Genomic DNA, 19,810 nt, shown 5'->3' on the forward strand with positions numbered 1-19,810 from the left:
TTTCAATGGTTAATTTAGCGGTTCATTGTTGTTCGCCAACCTGGAATGAAGCGTAGATCAAAGTCTTTATGACTTGGACCATGAGACCTCTCAGTTACGTCCCCCCAGAAGGTATACTATATATTATATTATTTTAGGGTATGGTATCATCCACTTGCATGCATCTACCTTCTCTACATGTATAGATAAGAATTCCTTTGGTCCTGATGAAATGCCATGATCCCTCCAACAATACCAGATATGAAACATGTCGACCCCATACTTTTCACACATATGAACTAAGAGCTTGAGAGGTTAATCAAAACCTGCTCTTGCCTTGACTTTTTACTCTTTAATCATAACAAAAGAAACCAGTTAATAAGGAGTCTTTTGGATTCCTTTAGTTATGTTTATGACACACCCTCCCTCCACTGCTACTCAGAATCAATCACCACACGCCACACCACACCCCACCATTCACATCGGCAAAAAAAAAGACCTCTGGCAAAGAGTGCCCCTGTGGGGCCCAGGCATTCCAGCGCAGGCCAAACAAGGAGCTGAATGATGATGAAGCATGACACCCCTTGGGACACATGATGGCCCTTGCGAAACCCACTTCTTGACAGACCTAGACTCCCCCTAAAGAACAGCATATTCTTTGTTTTGCTAGCTTAACAAATGGGCACGTATGCTGGACCTTTCTCAAGCCCCAGTCCCCCCCCCCAATTTTTTTTGTCTTAATGGTAGTGAACCCACATAATGATTACCTTTTGAGCTGTATATTGGTCCCCACCCATGCAAAGAATAGAATTGAAGGCCCTGTGTATTGTGCACAGATATTTCCGGTGACGGAGGGCCACAATACCAGTAAACACTGGCTCCCCGTTAGGCTACCACCTAGGTCCTGTGATCAACTAAGGGCTACTTTATTCACCAAGAGATTCTAAATGAAGAAAGATACACAATGTCACCCAGCAGTGGATGATTCTTCTAGTAAACGATTTATGAACAAGTTAAACACATTCCTGATCAAATCTTCTGCTGCTAGCAAGTTTGCAAAAGGGCAGAATAACACTACCGCATTCGCCTTAAAGGAGCCAATCTTCACCAGCGTAACTTTCTACAGCAGCCAGTCCTTCCACTCAAGCACCCCTCTGCATTAGTTTTGGGTGGCCAGTCGATGGACCACAGTGTGGTGCTTATCCTTGATGATCCAGCTTGGCACCTGGGGCATACAAATAATGATGGGCAGTAATCGCTGCCTTAAATCCACTGGAAGGTTGCATGCTACGCTATACTTCAAAGTATTGTAATAATTGTGTTTTTTTTTGCATTGGTCCCCTTCTTCAGTGGAACTAAGAGGAGCATCTCCAAAGTACAGAAAGTCATAAACAGTTCATACCAGAACGTATTGTAGTCCAGAAGCTTGTTAACAGGAGCCATGAAATAGTAGGAAACACTGCCAGCGAGAAGTGACCTTTATACTGTGCCTACTAAAAGAATGGGCATCTTTGAAAGACTGCTTTATCAAGATGATTACTTGGCCATATGAAAAGTCATCTGGAGGTTGGGCAAACTCGAAATCTGCAACAAGGTTTCTTTCCATTAATGCACACTCAACCTTTGCGCCTCTGTTAAAGGTTGAAACCATTGAGTGCAGCAACCTCAGTCAAACTTACTCCATGGTAAGGGTCTATGGAAATCTTTAGAAACAAAGGAGCTGCTCCCTGAATAGATGCTTTTAGAAATTAAAAGAGTTCATATTTATAGATAAACAGAAGAAGGGTGTAGAAATACCTTTCAGCAATTTAGAGCACTGCCCTTTCTGGGTATAATATGACCAGATACATCTCAGAAGGCAACCAAAGCACAGGCTTCACTGGATGAATCTTACACTTACTTAGCTATCTTTGTTCTATCAGCAGTAACTCTTTAATTTAAAATTCTGCACATGGCCTGCACCCAAGTCTTCTCTAGAGGACTATAAGGGCGAGGGAGCACACTGACTCTCATCCCAGCCCAGTTCACCCCATTGCACTCTGATAAATGCAGTATGCTTACTTCAACGTTGCTGTAGTTTTTCACCAAAGTTGGTATTTAAGTCTAACGAAGATAATGGCTCTGAGAAAGAAATAATACTTGTCTGTAACAGTAGTTCCTAAACAATTAAATCTTCTATAGATTCACATACTTGTTTCAAATGCCCCTTGGTGTCCTGTGAGCATTCGGGAACAATCTGTGTAACAGTCAACATTTACAAGCTACCACTAGCAGTCCCCATGGAATTGCTCCTTTGCTGTGACGGATGCTATATGCCTTCCGGCCACCATATGCACTTATAGGTTGCTTTTATTGTCTAAATTCAGTCTGGGTGGATTGAATTCTCCTGCTAAGTTGGAAGAGGCAAAAAGTGAATATAACACAAGGGAGATTCATTTTTTACGGTGAACAATATTTTCATACCAAGCACCATATTTTCTATCACTGCTAAAGTAGTAGCTTGTAGGACTGTGTGTAAGATGTCATGAAAGAAAACAATTAGCCTTTTGAATACAAGATACCTTCATTGTGGCAATTCCTTGCTTTGAGCCAGAATCCTATGCATCTCCAAAATTTGACTGCCTGAAATATTTAGTATGTCAGAATAATATTGCACAGCTTTCCTGATTTCAGAATGAAGGGCGAGTTCTGAAAAAAAACGTTATGTGAGACCATATCTTATAAAATAGTAAATGTCTCAACATGAATGCCACTAACTATTGTAGTTGATGCTAGGGCCTCCATAAAATTCACTTCTCAAGTACTACGTCTGAAAACACAATTAGAGGCAGACTAAATGGGTTCTTTCATTAAATTTGCTAGACTAACTATGTGCCCCTAGTAGGAGCTGCCTCTGAAACACGTGGTATAATTAAAGTATTTATTGGGTTTACACTAAGTACATCTCCCTGATACTTATTTACCGAGGTTGAAAGTGAGATAGGACTGAACACAACAGGATTGTAAGTAGCCACTTTTCAATACGCTGTCACAATGAAGATCTGAGGTCACAGCCCAGTGGCAGGCAATGCATTCATTGCCTCGCGGGAGATCATAGCTGCACCTCGTCAGGAAGCTTGTGCAGGCATGCCTGTGAGTGACACAGCTTTAAATACTCTGGCCAGATCCTTAGAATGAAAGACTGTGACACAGAAACCAGAAGAAAGAAAGAAAACAGCCTGCTAATTGTTATTGCTGACTGGGCCAACCACAAGCTGGCTGCAGTCAGGGTACCGCACATTGGAGACATGTGTATGAATCCCACTCTTAGGTATATATGTGGGGCTCTTAGCTTAGCTAATCAATCAGAGTTGAGGAAAATTTGCCTGTCATTTGTTGATCCTGAAAGCCTTTTATATTTAGAGTGGCACATACATATTCACAAATGTACATATGTTGACATGTGCATACACATACACACACACACACACACTCACACACAAACACCAAGTGGGGCACAAAGTGCATCAAGGATCTCAGATAACTTGAAATCTCAAATTGAGAAGAATGGCTCAAAGACTTACACTTATTGTTCTTGCAAGTAAACAAAAGCGATCAAAATGCAGAAACAAAACAATTAAGACACCCTAGCATAATAATGAACATCAGCAGCTGATATTATTGCTTAATAACGTTTTTGGGAGCCACCCCGCATTATTTAGCAATACACTGAGCTATCGAGAGTTCATTATTACCATTATATAATGCCCATGGTATCATCTATGCCATCTTCAGCTTGAGGCTTTGCTAGGTTTCTGATACCTGTGTAGATCTAACAGTGTACCAATGCATTGCTACATTCAACACTTCTATACCAGCCTTGAGCTCTGGTATCCTGAGTTAGGCCAACAGCAAGGAGTCAACATTCACTGGAGCCAAGTGTCACTCTTCTGCCTTAAGGCAAAGATGGGGTGATTTTAGCACCTTTTTAGTGATTCTTGCATGCAAGGCGGTGAGCGATGATTTCGAAGCCCTAGCAGAGCACAATATGCAGATTAAAACATGCCAGATGGTGATTTAATCGAAGACGTTTAAATGGAAAGCAGAGGTGTGGCAAACACTTCCCTCACTCGAATCCTCCCACCAGAGAAGACAGCTCCGTAAAAGGTAAGCCAGAACACACTGAACATGTGAGTGATGGAGCTAGCATGGGATTTAGTAAGTGGTGAATGGTGGGTGAAGAAAGGTTTTTAATTTGCAAGACACATGGACACGGTCAAAATGCAAGATGAAAGTCACCTCTCTCAAGCAATATTTAAGAGGACGAAAGAGCAAGGAGACATAAAACCCACTGTCTTCCGTTCTCTTCTTTGCCTCCTAGCACAGTTCCGCTGTAACACTGTTTCGGTAATAAAGCAAAGCTAAACAGACAAACGGACAAGGGTGTTCTCCATTGAGGCATTATATAATCTGTGGGTGATACAAAGCATTTTAAATATCTGGGGGTTGGCGGTGATAGGAGGAGGGGAGCAGGTTACCAAGAACAGCAATGGTCTGCCCACTCCCTTGATCTCCCTCTGCCATTTACCACAAAAGGCATGACAACAAGCCCTGTACTGATTTGTTTGTCATCTGCCTTAATATTACTTTAGTTTTTTGCTCAGGTTTATAAGTGCAATAAGGCCCTTTTAGCATGATCGGCCCAATATAGACGGTCAAATGACAGCACCAAAGAAAAGTTCCTCGCAAATATTCTAATATGACAGGAGACTGGCGGGGTGGGAGTTATTGCTGCACTCACAGTTCACAACCCAACAAGCACCAGGACATGCTGGACAATTGTACCTGGAAAGTGTAACTGATCTTTGAGGCACATGTCGGGTGTGGAAATCCTATCCTCAAAGACAGGCTGTTGTACTACTGACACACACTGTTGTTGAGCGAAACAGGAAACAGAGGCAAGGTTGTGACTCTTTCAGGTCAAGACTCATGCTGTCTTGAGTTAGTTAGAGCCCCAGCAAACAGCAGTGCACCAAGGTAGCATATTCTGATACAAGACATGTGAGCCAGTATCTAAAAAGGACTATAAAGTCTGTAGAGGAGGATGTTTGGTAGGGCTGAATAATTTCTAACAAATCCAACCTCACGGGCAGGAAACCCCATAATTCTGTACTTTAGTAGTGTATTTTATCATCAGTTCTTATATGGGAATCCTACAAAAAGACTATGGAACCTCCTGGAGACCAGGAGGAACGGTTTATGGAATTCTTAGATGAAGCCTTATGGAGGTCTTGTTAGAGTTCCTATAGGAAAGTAATATGACAAACAGGGACAGTAATAAGAAAATAGAACATGCTATCCATGGCTAGGCAATCAACCGGCCATTCAGACAAGGAAATAAGAATATAAATATCCCATGGAGTTTGATTTTTGCTTTCATGGAGAAACTCCTTAGTAAATACTGATGTCTGAAGGTTTGTAAAACTATAGATGGAAAATTGGACAAGATTTCAAATTTACAGAATCCTCTTAGTTTAAGAAATGCTTCACTCTTTCCCCCTCCTACATTTTCAGGAAGTTATCCAGGGTGCAAATCGCTGCTGGTTGTGAGCAGAGGTAGCTAGCGATGTTGACTGAAAAGTACTTCACTACTATCGCCCCAGGGTGTTACGCAAGGCTAGTTTCATCATCTGAAACTGTGAGTAATAATGGGACAGATTCATGTACACAAATTCAATAAGCACCGCATGCCTAACGAAATGACCCTCGGTTATCTAAGCGTCCAGCCCTTTAGGCATATTTCCTACAGTGAGCACCTCTTGCTGACTGATGCAGAAACAGTCTTCTAGCAGTTGGAAAGTTTCTGAAAAGGATATTTTGGGGTTGGCTCGTCTGGCCACTGAATTAGTAGCACACCTATATCATGAGATTGCTTTTATGTGAAGATGATTTTTGGGCCCAGTCAAGCTTTTTCTTAAGGAAATGTCAGTATTCCTCAGCTGCAATCACTTGTCGAAATAAGAGGTCTGGGTGGGAGAGAAAGAGTTATACCACGCCGTGGAACTTTTTCATGCTTGATGGATGGCGAAATTCCGCAAGTATGACAATACATTCAATTCTTTTTTCCCGCTGTGAATAAATGCCCACACATTTCAAAATAGCCTCTTGTTTCTGCTCATGGAAATGCTTAACTGGTAGTTTCAGTAACAAAATGTGCCCAAGCAGCGAAGGGACTGAATATCATAGGCTCATAGACACTGATCTCTTTACAAAATTCGCAAAAAAGGAAGATGTATGGGCTTTTCTAGTAAGATGTACAGTTATGGAAGATGTGCCCCTGAACCTTTTTCTACCTCGATGCAAAGCTCCTTTACTTGCCCGTGAACCCTTCTCCCTCAAAGCAAGGCTCCTTTCCTTTTAGGTTTAGATTGTGGTTTTGAAGATTCTCCATCAGAAGAATTTCCTGATTAACTTTTCTGTGCAAGTGATCATACTGTCAGGTTCATACTGAAGTCAAGACAGACTGGAACTGGACTTGGGGTATGATAACAGTAAAACATATAAAGGTGTAATATGGACCACATCTAACTCCCAATAATAGGTCAAGTGTACCATGGATTAAACAAACTATGAATTAGTCCTTTCTTTTCATGACTAACCATTGAGAAAGAGTCACAAACGTACACTCACGCTTGCCCATGGCCATTGAATGTATGCAGTATTACATTCATTTTCAGTTTATAATTAAAAACTGCAGGATATGAAAACGTTAATGTCTTTTTAGTTAAAGTGCTGAAAGGCAGGTCCTACATATGTATTTAAGGAGATTCTCTTAATTGCACAAATGTTCAATTCAATAGTGTAAAGCTAATAACTAAACAAAGAACTCACAAAAGCGAAGGCCTTCACCAGGCCATTGTACATCTCTGGGATAAGCAGGCAGTAGGTTCCTCAAGGGCTAGCTTTTTAACACGAGCGCCTGAGTGGACGAATACTCTGAAATACTGGAGAGAAGGCAGTTCAACTCACCAGTAAACCCTCAAAGAAAGGAAATAAAGCACAGAAAACAAGCTGTTTATAGGACAATATGGGTAAAAATGGAAGACTGCTTATGACTAACATGTGGAATCTTCCCACAAATGAAAGTTGGACACGCATTCGGAAATCATCAAATCTAACTGCAAAACTCAAGATATTCAGGAATATGTTACTCTCCATCAGAGTGGTTGATTGCCATCTACAAGTCACCTAAAAACTCTTATTTTTGTATGAGGATGAGGTTTTGACTTATGTGGAACACCTCTGCTCTTTAGAAATGACAATTTAGTTTTATTCTGTAAATATACTCTTGGCTGTGCTTTGAATGTGAGGGCACAGGCGTTTGTATATATGTGTGAAGGGTTAGGCAGGGGAAGACCAATCCCCATTTGACATGGACTTTGAATATATGTTATATTATGCTACGAGTTACTTGTAAAGCACACAAACAGCTTGGTTTCTTGTTGCTGGAATAACCAATATAGACATAAGCGGCAAGAAAATCTAACAGGCGAATAGGACATTTTATAACAATTTCCTAAAACAAAGTAGTGAAGATTCAGAATGGAGAGCCCATGGCCGAGGCTTGCACATTGTGGGGGCTGCCATAGGAATTACTTGATTGCAAAAGGATACGGTTTTTAGCTCTAAGAACTGTTAATAAGAGTTTACTGTCGGATCTTAAAGCACCAGAAGATTTTTGCCAGTTAACTTTGGAAGACACAGAGCTCATGTCATCAACTCTTAAAACAATAACAAAAATAATTATTAAGAGTAGATTTCAGGGTAGCCCCTTTTAGCCATTAGCGTTCCTATATTTTTCTACTCTTTGCTTTCTGATATTTGCAGTTTTTAAAAGCAAATCCTGCTTAAGTATCAGAATAAAAAAAAATTAAAAAGCAGGACTGGATAAACTACTCCCACCTGGTCTGGGAAAACGATAGCCCTACCAAAGAATGTGTTTGCCAATTGGCATGCTTCAAAACAAAGAAAACTACCACCTAACTCCTTAAAGACAACATTGTGCTAGCTTTTTAAGTTGAAAATCGGTCTCTACAAACAAAATGAATTTGCATAACAAGACAAACAAGTGAAAATGGGCAGCTACAAGCAACAAATGGCACTTCACCCGTTACATGATTTTCTTTTGGCTATATAGTCAATTATGTTGCCTTGGAGAGGGATGATGTAATCAAAAGAATGCCGATGATATCCGTCTTTGACTCTCAAATGATAAAATTCTCTTAAATAAAAACTGATGTGGTTCATTTTGTGACTTAATTTTCTAGAACAAGGCAAGTCAAGGAGTTCAAAGCACCAACTCTTTACAGAGACATTTTCAAAACAAAAAAGGGGCGTGGGGAGAGGGCACGGGTCTGACCTTCACTTATTACACATGCACACACAGAGCCCGGAACCTTTTAAACACACATCAGGAATTTCGAGCTTTACTTAAGCGGAAGTATAACTCTGATCTGTACTGGGGTGCACCGTCAACAAGCAGTGCAGCACTTGGAATTGGGTTTACTGCGGCGTTCCTGGTATGTGCTTAGACAAGCTTACAAAAATATGTTCACGGCAGTCCTACGATGCACCAAGTGAAGTGAGAGGTTCTTAAGCCATCACAACCCCAAAAGCGTAGAACACAGCACCAACTGTGTGGAGCACGGAGGCAGTGAGTGATCCGGCCCAATTGTGTGTTTTTATTCAAAAACGTGTATGTCTTAAGGCTCAGATTGAATTACATTAGCAGGGTCCTAGCATTATTACACACTGCACGAGTGTTGTATACCCATCGCGCTCAGCCTTGAAACGATACGTCAAATCTTTTTCGCCACTCAACGATCACATTTTGTGCCATTACATTTGCGTCTTTTTGCTACTATGCTGAGTTTTATTAATACTGAATGTATACTGTATACTCCAAGCATAAAACCAAAACAAAAATGGCTGTTTTTTTGGTATATAATGTCAAAGGTCACAGTTGAACTGCATATTTTCCCTCCCACCCAGAAATAAAAGAGACCCTGGCGTATTGCTTTGTGAATTCAATGCCAAGTGCACAGGGTTGACAGCACATCACTAAAGCGGGATTTCATAGCAGCAGTACTAGCAGTCAGTGTCATGCACAGGTTCGTGCCCTGCTTCCTCGATTACTGACCTTTTGGTTTACTAGGTGTCTATGCTGTGGTCATGACGCCCAGTGGGCTGAGTTGCGCTTTATAAATCTGTTATCATTCATTAAGTTTATTTTATATATCTAGCTTTGGTTAGGCGCCTTGACGCCCAGTGGACTGAGTTGCGCTTTATAAATCTGTTATCATGTGACTAGTGACCGCTGAAGCACAGACAATGCTGCCGCATCTTGCACCTAGCACCTTTAGGGGCTTTTGTGGCGTATGTCATTTGGTAGTACTGCTGCTTCGCCATCCCGGGACTCCTTTTAGGGTTAAATGCATGTTTACTCTTTCCTTCACGTGTTTTTATTTCAGCTCGCCTTGGGATGGAGGCGCTGGTAGTTGTGCCTGAAGTAAAACCAGCCAGAGGTTTTGTTTGTGACAAAGTGACAGTAGTTAATGAAACTCAGCACCCAAGGGCATAAGGCAGTTATAGGTCGTTTTGTTTTTAATCAGCACCAATCCCGTGAATGCTCTACACTCGGTGTGTAAGGTAAAAAAGGCCAAGCGGAGACTACGTCTCTCCACCCTGGATCATAGCATGGAAGGTTGAATACTGTTTCTAAGTGTGTATAAAAACAAAAGAAATACATTTTCTTTTTGTTTTTACTTACAAAACATAGAGAATATCTTTGTATACATATAGCAACGAGAAAGAAAACTGATCGATCGGAAGCTTTCGTGTTCCTTTCGGTGTTTCTTCTTTCTGTTTCATTTTTTTCATGAGCTGTGTTTACCGTAAACAAAAATAAGCCCCCCCTTTCTGTTAGCTGCGGGGGGTTTAGAGTGAAGATTCATACTGTAGTAACTCATACAAGAGCGGTCCGTCTCTATACCTAATGCCGACAGCCGTGGGGGTGACGTACTGGAGAATGTTGATAGTCCTTCTCAACCTTCTGTCTACAAAATGGGCATCCCAGGCGGGGTACCTCTTTCTTGGCATGTCAATCTTGATGAGAGGCCCTTCCGGGTAGTAGGGGCGCCCATATGGTGTTGGTGGCGCCGTTGGTCTCACTTGGAAAACTGGCAGGCAAGTGTCAGCTGTGAGATCATCTGGCTGCTCGGTGAGCCCTCTGGTGGGTGTGACTGGTGCCCCCCGATACCCGGGGGTTTGAGGTGCCATGGGCTCCACGTCAGGGGGCAGAGGGATACCCCAAAGCAGCTCGGCACAACAGGAGCTGGCAAAGATTTTCGCTCGAGGCCCCATGGGATGCAACACTCCATAGTACAGAAACATGAAGGCCACCCCAGCAGCAAAGCTAAAAAAAACACAACACAGTGCTGGCACGGCATAGGAGTCAGTAGTGTCAGGATCTCTGTAGAAGTACCAAAGGAACGTCATGGCAGTGTTCTCTGTCAAGATCACGGCATAGTAAGCAAACATTCGGTATCGGGTCCGCCCTTCCTTGACGTTGAACCAGCAGAAGATATACACAATCCCTACCACCATGTTGAAGAGGATCTCCTCCCACTTGGACATGCAGAAGTCTGTCCCACCATGGATGATCCAGAAGGCCATGGCGCACCAGTGGACCACTACAAAGATCCCAAAGTAGAGCTGGAAGATGGAAGCAAAGAGGGCGAAGGAGATCACTCTGGAGGAGATGGTGAAGAGTCGCCAGAAGATGTGGATGAGAGCACCTCTGTAGCTCATGCTTTTCTTGTCGTCCCTGGAGTCCCGCAGGAGCTTGTGATAGGAAGCTAGCACCCAAGCCAGGGACATCAGGGAGGCCACAGATGAGACACCTGTGCAGAAGACAGTCAAACAACAGGCAGATATTGATTATATCATGACCATACTGTATGGAGAATGCATGGAATACTTTATGATGGTCAAAAGGAAGCAAAGAGCAAGGAAAATAGAGAATGACATTCCAGTGCACCAAGTGATGTTTGATGGGTATAGACACAGGAGAATGTTATTGAGGGCCATTAACTGTTCAACTGTAACGCTATGGGTCTTAATTGCTGCCAGTTACATTCCGCCAAAGGCTTATATAAAGTGAACTGAGGTGCTATTACGGTAAGCAGTTTTGGTAACGCGATGGGACAAAGAGAGCAGATGTCATTGTTTACTAATTGCCATTGACTTTGTTTATTGGTCGTTAGCTGGTCACCTTAAGCTAACAAAGGCCATCCATTTGCGATAGGCCAGAACACCATTTGTTTCCTCTCTCCCTTCCTATCATGTTCAGATGGTGAAATAACCATGACACTGATGTCAGGACAGGAACCCTTATATGCAAGAACACTCCCATAACAGAAACAAATGCGAACACAAGAAATGAGAAGAAAATGTTAAAAGGAGGAAAAAGGCTGAGGAGAATGTTGGTGAGAGGATCTTTTACATAAAAGAAAAGTGCTGCCTTTTTTAAGAACAATTGGCTTGCCCAGTTTTCTTTTTCAGCAAGTTAACATGCAGATCTCCACCTCGTTGGATGTATGAACTAAGTTCTTCTGCTTGCAGGAAATTTCCCCATTTTTCACTCTCATCATTTTTCTTTCACCCCTCTGAATCCAAAATCATCCATAGCTGCTTTCTGTTTCCCTCAGCTTCTCTGGCACCCCCTTCTGTGCCTTGCGCTTCCCACACTCAATCAGTCCACAAACCATTTATTAGGTCTCGCCTGACCAGCGCTTTAGCGCTGGCTCTGGCGAGACTTATAGTAAGCGCGTTTTGGAAGTGCAAACAGTGGCTTTGCAGGCCTCCAACTACAGTGCATGTGACCCGTCCGGGCGCGCGCACCATTTGGAGTCCTGCAACCACTTGTTTGCTTTCACTATTCATCGCACCATTTGGCAGCCTGCGTGCCCGCCCCCACTCCCCCTCCCACTCCGTCAGCTTCGCTTTCACTATTCATCGCACCATTTGGCAGCCTGCGTGCCCGCCCCCACTCCCCCTCCCACTCCGTCAGCTTCAGTGCGCGCTTGTTAGACCACACTATAGAATGACTATAGTTAGACTATAGAATGTCATTGCATTGCCCACCAGACTGGTGTGTATTTGTATAGCGTCGGCTTGACCAAGTAGGTTTTTCCTTATTAATACATTTTAGTTTTATATTTACATGTTCACGAGCAGCGAGATGCAGCGCAATCAGTTTACCCATATTCAGTGCGTGCCTGAACCAATCGTACATATTCACTGTCAGCAGCTTGAAGACACACTAAAATACACAAACGGGGACGCTCAGTTTCTTGACTAAGGTCGTTGGGTGGTGGCCATATTCAGCAAAGCGGGGACTTTTCTTAATTGGCTGCGCGGTGCGCTTCCTATCCCTGCACTTGGCTCTGTGTCCATCCGAGCTCTGCTGCGTTCCTGGGAAGGGCGCTCCGTACAGTGGCTGTTGGTGTGCTTGGAAGCCTTGAGTAGCTGAATCCTCGCGCATTTGGGGGGGGGGGGGGGGGGTTGTGCGTCCACTTCTGTAACGATACTGTAAATGACAAGAGGTGCCCACTTGTGTCAGAGACAGCAGCGGAGGTCTAACCCACCCCGGCAGGTTCTATTCCTACAGGCTGCTGTGAAATAGGGGCAGAGACAATTTCAAGCAAATAACTTTTGAGTGGGCTCCAGATGTCCCGTGGCCTGGATGCCAAAGGTTGAGTCATAGCGAACAGTTCACTGTTCGTATTACAGTATACTAGACTGCTGACCCAAGCTTTTGTGGTAGGGGTGGCTTTGCTTCCCCAGTAGTATCATACTAGATAAGAGTGTGAAGATGGCCCTCCAATAGCACCCTATCTTCACACAATTCCAAGTCATGTGGGAAAAGTCAGCGTGGTGTGTTCCACACTTGGGACAAGTGTGTGGTCGATTGGAGTATCTAAGTGCTACCTAACCTGACCAGAACCCATAAGGCCGAACTGCTGTACCCAACTAGTGATGGTTGCCTTTATATAGAGCAACCAGTGTGTCGACCCTCCTCTGCCTCTCACTGACAGCCAACTTGGCTCTGTGTCCATCCGAGCTCTGCTGCGTTCCTGGGAAGGGCGCTCCGTACAGTGGCTGTTGGTGTGCTTGGAAGCCTTGAGTAGCTGAATCCTCGCGCATTTGGGGGGGGGGGGGGGTTGTGCGTCCACTTCTGTAACGATACTGCTCCTCTAAAGTAGGTAGTAACATTTACAATTGACGGATTCCCTATTCCCCCCTCATTTTCTCGCCCTCTTACAGTTTATTCTACATCAAGCCCACAAAAAAACATACATAAAAGGTGTCAACGTTTTTGTAATTTAAGAAGTGTACCCTTTCAGGGCCGTGTATTTTGTTATGTGTTTCAGATTTTGTTGTTTGATTTGCTCTTGTGCTGTATGAAAGCACTCTCGTGCAACGGGGATACATGACGAGCGCACGGAACTGGGTGCCCGGCCATGGTTATGTGACCGTAACGAGCCAGGCCGCAGTCATTCATTTTCTGGGCGCATCTTTTTTCATTTCCCTCTCAACACGAATCACCTGCCTGTATTCTGTGGAATTGAAGTCTGCATATGATCTTATATCGAATTTTAAGTATCCCACGTTTTGGGTTTCTGATGTTTCAATGTGACCCTTGCTACGTGCCTCTCTAGCATTGTAACCCTTAGCGCTTAGAGGCGCAGAAGCAGCTGCCTAAACGGGATGAAGCCTGCGCATGTTTCCCTTGTGGGAACGAGCAGGGGCACCATATGTTTGCAAGTTAATTACAAACATATGGTGTCCTTGCTCGCTCCCGCCAGGGGATAGCCATACGTGCACAGATTTCGCGAATCCTATGATGAACAAGCATTTGCAATGCAATAGGTCTCGCAGTTGGTAAGAGTTTGAGCTATTGGCACTGTAAATGGCAATGCCTTTTATTTATGTGTGGGTTTTTAAAACATAAATAAAAGGCATTGTCATTTACAATGCCAATAGCTCAAACTCGTATAAATGCGAGACCTATTGCATTGCAAATGCTTGTTTTCTTTACTCCTGTTCTCAGTGGCCTGTCACTCACTGAATCCAATTCCTCTGCTCTCCTCTTCTTGTACGCATCGGGCCAGATGTACAATATTCTAAATCTTTGCTAGAAGAACGGTCATGACACATGCTCAAAAAAGTGATCAACCCTCGTGCTGTCGTGCATCGTGTACAATTACGAAAAATGAACAGAACATAAGAGGTGCGCAGAAATAACAGTGAAAAGAGCAACTTATTAACCATGATGCTGTAGGCTCGTCAGACTTTAAACTCCCCTGGTGGCAGTACTTACATGCATGTAGATTACAAGGAATACATATACATTCTTATTTAAAATGTATACATGTCATTACTTTTTTTGACAAATTGTTCTATGACCATCTAAGTGCTACTTTTGTTTTTTAACTTTATTTTCCATTTTACAGTGATATACAACAGAAAACGGCATATTGATTACTCATTGCAACAGTACAAAGTACATTGTTTTAAAAAATAGACTTGTACATAATGCACGATGTAGTCCGGGGCAACATACACATTGTTTCCACTTACACAACGATTAGTCAACCTGTAAAAGTCCCTTTATGCCAAGGTTCATTGCCCTCCTCCTGCCTTCAAGAGGTGCCCACTTGTGTCAGAGACAGCAGCGGAGGTCTAACCCACCCCGGCAGGTTCTATTCCTACAGGCTGCTGTGAAATAGGGGCAGAGACAATTTCAAGCAAATAACTTTTGAGTGGGCTCCAGATGTCCCGTGGCCTGGATGCCAAAGGTTGAGTCATAGCGAACAGTTCACTGTTCGTATTACAGTATACTAGACTGCTGACCCAAGCTTTTGTGGTAGGGGTGGCTTTGCTTCCCCAGTAGTATCATACTAGATAAGAGTGTGAAGATGGCCCTCCAATAGCACCCTATCTTCACACAATTCCAAGTCATGTGGGAAAAGTCAGCGTGGTGTGTTCCACACTTGGGACAAGTGTGTGGTCGATTGGAGTATCTAAGTGCTACCTAACCTGACCAGAACCCATAAGGCCGAACTGCTGTACCCAACTAGTGATGGTTGCCTTTATATAGAGCAACCAGTGTGTCGACCCTCCTCTGCCTCTCACTGACAGCCAACTTTACCTCTGAAGTAGGAGAGCAAGGGAACGAAGGGGCTTATTTACAAGCCCATGGTTGCACATTTGTGCCACCGGAGCATCACTTTTGTGACGTCTCGGAGGCGAAGTATGCAGACCCATATCTACGAGGTCATGCAAAGCCACTTTGCGTGGCTTTTCTTGGTCTCGTAGATCTGGAGTATGGCAAAGCAGCACAAGTTGCTGCTTTGCCTTACTCTGAGTCAAAGAGGTGTACCATGGGCATTGCGGTGGGTGTTCCACAGTCAAGTCCATGGATTTTTGACACATTCCCAGATTTACAACATGGCATAATCTGTGAATGCGTCAAAACCGCGCGTCTCCCCAGAGCAGGAATAACGGGGAAAAATCTTTTCATTTTTCCTTGTTTTTTCCTCTTTGAATGTGTGCTGGATTCTGCAGCACACATAGAAAGAGGAAAACACAACTTGGGATTGTTTCTGTTCAGGAAGGTGCCTCTTCCTTAACAAAAACAATCCTGCCAACAAATCATACACTTTTGCACCATGGTGCAGGGTGCCTGTGTTGGCACACAGCTGAAAAGTGTGCGCCGGTACAGGCAGAAAGGACAGGAATGCACAGTATCTTGTAAATACGGTGCATTCCTGCCCTTTCGAATTGACATATGGCAGAGCAGCAAAAAGCCTTGCAGAGCTGCAATATGCCAATTTCTTGTAAATAAGCCCCAAAGGTCTTAACATGAAATGAACATATAGGTCATCTTACAAGTAGAAATAACTATAGTATGTTACTACGAAAGCACTAACCAAATCCTGAGGAATTTGGAACTTGGTGTATTGTACTATAAGAGCTTTGGCCAGGTCAGGAGAAGGCTATAATCCTGCCTTGAAGCCTTTGGGTCAGGGTGTGCTTACACTCCGAGTAGTGGCTGATACTGTAGAAAAATTCCTAACTCCCTAGATCAAGAAGCAGAAACGTGTTAATTTCCACAAGAAACCTCCCCTGACTGAGTCTGCCTACTTGAGTACGAGAAGAAAATGGCCATCTTTACAATGGTGTAACAAAGGCCCCTGCAGCACCCACAGTGTGGGGGGGACGAGCTCCCACCCCCGTCAGAAAAGTACCCTGGCATGAGAGTTCCTGAGTGAGCCTGGAGAAGGGGTCACTCCATGTACTTTGCAGGGAGGCCCCCTCAAGTTTTGTTAAGCCACTGCATCTCTATCACACAATTCTGCTTGCTATTGGTGAGCTGCCTGCTTTTGGAGAACCCCCGGCACGAAGAAGCCTGAAGGATGGGTGTTTTCTCAGATACTGAAGAATATCTACAGTATGGTTATATCTCGGACGTCTGAAGATTATGGCTCTCAGGTGTTTCGTGGATTTAAGTGGATCTGTGGAAGCTTTACCTGAAGGGACTCTGTGTGCTCTCTCGATTTCAAAGTGTTCACTGAACAATATGTTAAGTGTATGAGGGATCCAAGATTCGAGGAAATCTGCACAAGAGTTTGCAGCATTCGCCACTCCTTCAGGCAGACCAAATATTCTTAGATTGCTTCTGTGATTCTGATTTTCCAAATCTGTGACATCCAAACAGAGGAAAGAAAGTTTTGAGTTTAGGGATTTGGAAAGCTTTTGCGATTTTAATCTTTAGTCCCCAAGGCAGCTGATACGGGATTCCGCTTCAGTGATCCTTCTGGTTAAGTCTTTAAAGTCTTTCCTTAATCTCTGGATATCCACTTGTATAGGGTCTGCATTTGTCTTTTTGCTTTTGGCCAGATCATGCAGGGAAGATAGCCACTGAAGTATAAGCTCAATGCTAGTGGATTGAGCCGATTTAGTATTTGGTGGTGAATCTGGTAGCAGAAAAGTAGACTTGGGTCTCTTTTGTCCCACTTTCACGTCCTTGGACTCCTTCATTTCCTTATCTCTGCCCTTCGCCATTCTGCAAGAAAGAATTCTGCTACAACTCAATCGGCAAGGTCAACGGCGTCTACGATACCTAAGTCTGTCATTGTAGGACCACACGTCAAGGTCAAATATGTAGTAAAACATGAAGAATTCATGTTCAGACAGAAGCCCTCAGGAGACAGTACAGAGGGTCTAGTTTTATGTTAGATGTGCAGAGGTCAGCCTGTGCATGCCCAACCGAAATACATAACAGTCTCTGGCTCACAAAAGCAAAAGGCAGTTCAGATCCTCCTATGTATACAGCCCAAGCAGAGTATGATAACTGTGAAACATAATAGACAGACTGGAGCACAAAGTCAGAAACAGTGTACATTAATAAGGGCAAATCAAAATTGGTGCCAGATAAAACTCTATACAAGTTAAAAGCGCTGGAATCAGAAAAAGTGTCTGAGGTACCTCAAAGCGCTGGTCATTTAGTTCCACTTTCTGTGTACTTCCACCTTAAAAGATCACCCAATAGTCTAGGGATCCAGAAAGAGAATTTAATGAGATCGTATGTAAGTTTGTCCGTTGAGCCACAGGTTTTTACGATCAAGAAAAGCCTGAGAAAAGCTTTGTGCAGATGATGGTGGCCATACTGGTTGCCTGACCTTGTTTTGCTGCATTGGGTTCGGAGAGGATAAATACGTCTCTAAGAGATGGCAATTGTCACAGTTGGTGCTGTGATGTCGTCCGATCCAGAATTACTTCTTGGCAGCCCAAACGTGAGCATCCTACTGCATTCAATGTCTGCAGAACACATGATCGTGGAGAGCAGTGACTTCAGGCGGCCAGCTCTCTTGTGCACAAACCACACCTCTCCAAGAGTTATCAAGATTTTGAAAAATCTTCATAAGAAATCTCATACTGTTCCTCAGTAGAAGTGAGCCTTTCATTTCAATGGGTTGGTGAAACTCCTTAGCACTCCCCTTGGAATTACAAGGTTTGCAAATGTATTGAGGACCCAGTGTTTTCCCCCTCGATATTTCACCTGTTGCAAGTAGGCATAATCTTCTGGAGGAAAAAACGAGGGGAAAATAATACATACCCTAATATATCTGTACCGGACCCCAGACTGCTCTGCAAATGCACCTGCAGCTAAACTCTTGCATGAGTAAAGCAACTAGCGCACTGCTACGAAAGAATATCGTTCCTTAACTTTGACACCCTGTCATGCATCATTACTACATTGGACCTACACGCCACTCTACATTACACCTCACTCTTCAACTCTCACCTTCAACTACTCCAGCAAGAGGACCATCAACATTAGGCAATACATCCTAGTCTTTACATTCGAAAAGAATGACTTTTAGTCTTATTCCAATGGAAGTCTGATGCCTCCCACTTTGCCCACAGTTGAATGAATTACATTTTGTGCCACCGGGTGCCTCATATGTAGAATGAGGTTGGCCTTGGTATGAAAAGGAAGTGAATGACATACAAATGGCAGTGACGGCAACATCAGTGCACTGTGTGAATATGACAGTTCAGTAGATAGCAAATATGATGTTTTCTAAAAGGTTCAAGAAGGCAGTTCAAAGGCCTTAAAGAGGAATGAAAGTCTAGCATTATTGAGAGACTTAGATAGGCAACTGAATACACTGGGTGATGGGTAAGCCAGCACGGTCCACGGCCCTTTGTAGCTCACAGTCCGGCTGTACAAGCGCTCATTGCAAATGGCAAACCTTGTGCCTCCTTACATTCAGAAACTTCAAAAAACCATGTTGGACACCTCAGAACAGTGTGACAGAGCACCCAATCGGGAAATATTCGGTCCATTGGATTGTAGGGGTTCATTCGATCCACAGTCCCGTTACGGATGCCCATCCGTGTACACATGACCGTATATTTCCCGTTGATCTTTTAGAGCATTTTGAAGCCCACTAACCTAAACCCTACAGCCGGATTTGACGTGCTTTTTGACTGATTGGGTGCTCAGTCACACTGTCCTGATGAAGACCCCACACTAAGGACTGAATAACCTAGGACTTTCTCAGGGGTCGAAACGTTGACTTCCCTTAGAAACAACCCCTTCTTCCTGCTCCTCGCTATCTGTTCCCCTGAGTTAAGAGTATTCACCAGCGCCAGGAAACCTGCAAGGTGTCAGCCGAGCTTTATAAATGTTTAAAATAATAATAATAATAAAACACCGTTCATACAAGCTTTGATGACTGAAATTCATTATCAGTTTCACTAGAATGCTATGTATATATACTGAATTACTTGGCCTGTTATAGGTCGGACAGCTTCTACTATGTAAATAAAATGTATATATGTCACATTACCTCTCCCCTATCAATCTCCCTCACTCACTCACTTTGACCAAGAACACCCCTACCCATTTCTATCCCAGAGCACTAATGCTGCGTACATAATCATGCTCCGCATATATGAACAACTGCGCTGTCTACAAGAAGTGATTTATGCCTTTAAAATAAATCGCATCCACTGTGAAACTTGAGAGGTTACTGTTGTGAATGTCACTATTTCTTTCTCATTGTTAAATTGTTGCTACTCTGACCAATTGTTTATTGTACTTCCATTTTGACCCGGGTCAGGTAGATTTTCGGGTAACCCCATTGATACTTAACATCAAGATAAAGTAGAACATTTGCAGAAAGAGTTGTGTATTGGAGTATTCTGTGAAGGAACC

At 43.3% G+C, this 19,810-nt stretch overlaps 1 protein-coding gene across 1 annotated transcript in view; it reads right to left on the reverse strand.

The window, feature by feature from the left end:
- Positions 1-9,603: 9,603 nt before the first annotated feature.
- XKR6 (XK related 6) overlaps positions 9,604-19,810 on the reverse strand; it is an 810,260-nt gene continuing 800,053 nt past the window's right edge. Inside the window, exon 3 of the mRNA XM_085610424.1 lies at positions 9,604-10,919. Coding sequence (XP_085466550.1) covers positions 9,955-10,919 — 965 coding nt within the window. The 3' untranslated portion in view covers positions 9,604-9,954. The remainder of the gene's footprint in view (positions 10,920-19,810) is intronic.

The sequence above is a fragment of the Triturus cristatus genome, chromosome 6 (genome assembly GCF_964204655.1).
Source record: "Triturus cristatus chromosome 6, aTriCri1.1, whole genome shotgun sequence".
NCBI classification, from domain to species: Eukaryota; Metazoa; Chordata; class Amphibia; order Caudata; family Salamandridae; genus Triturus; species Triturus cristatus.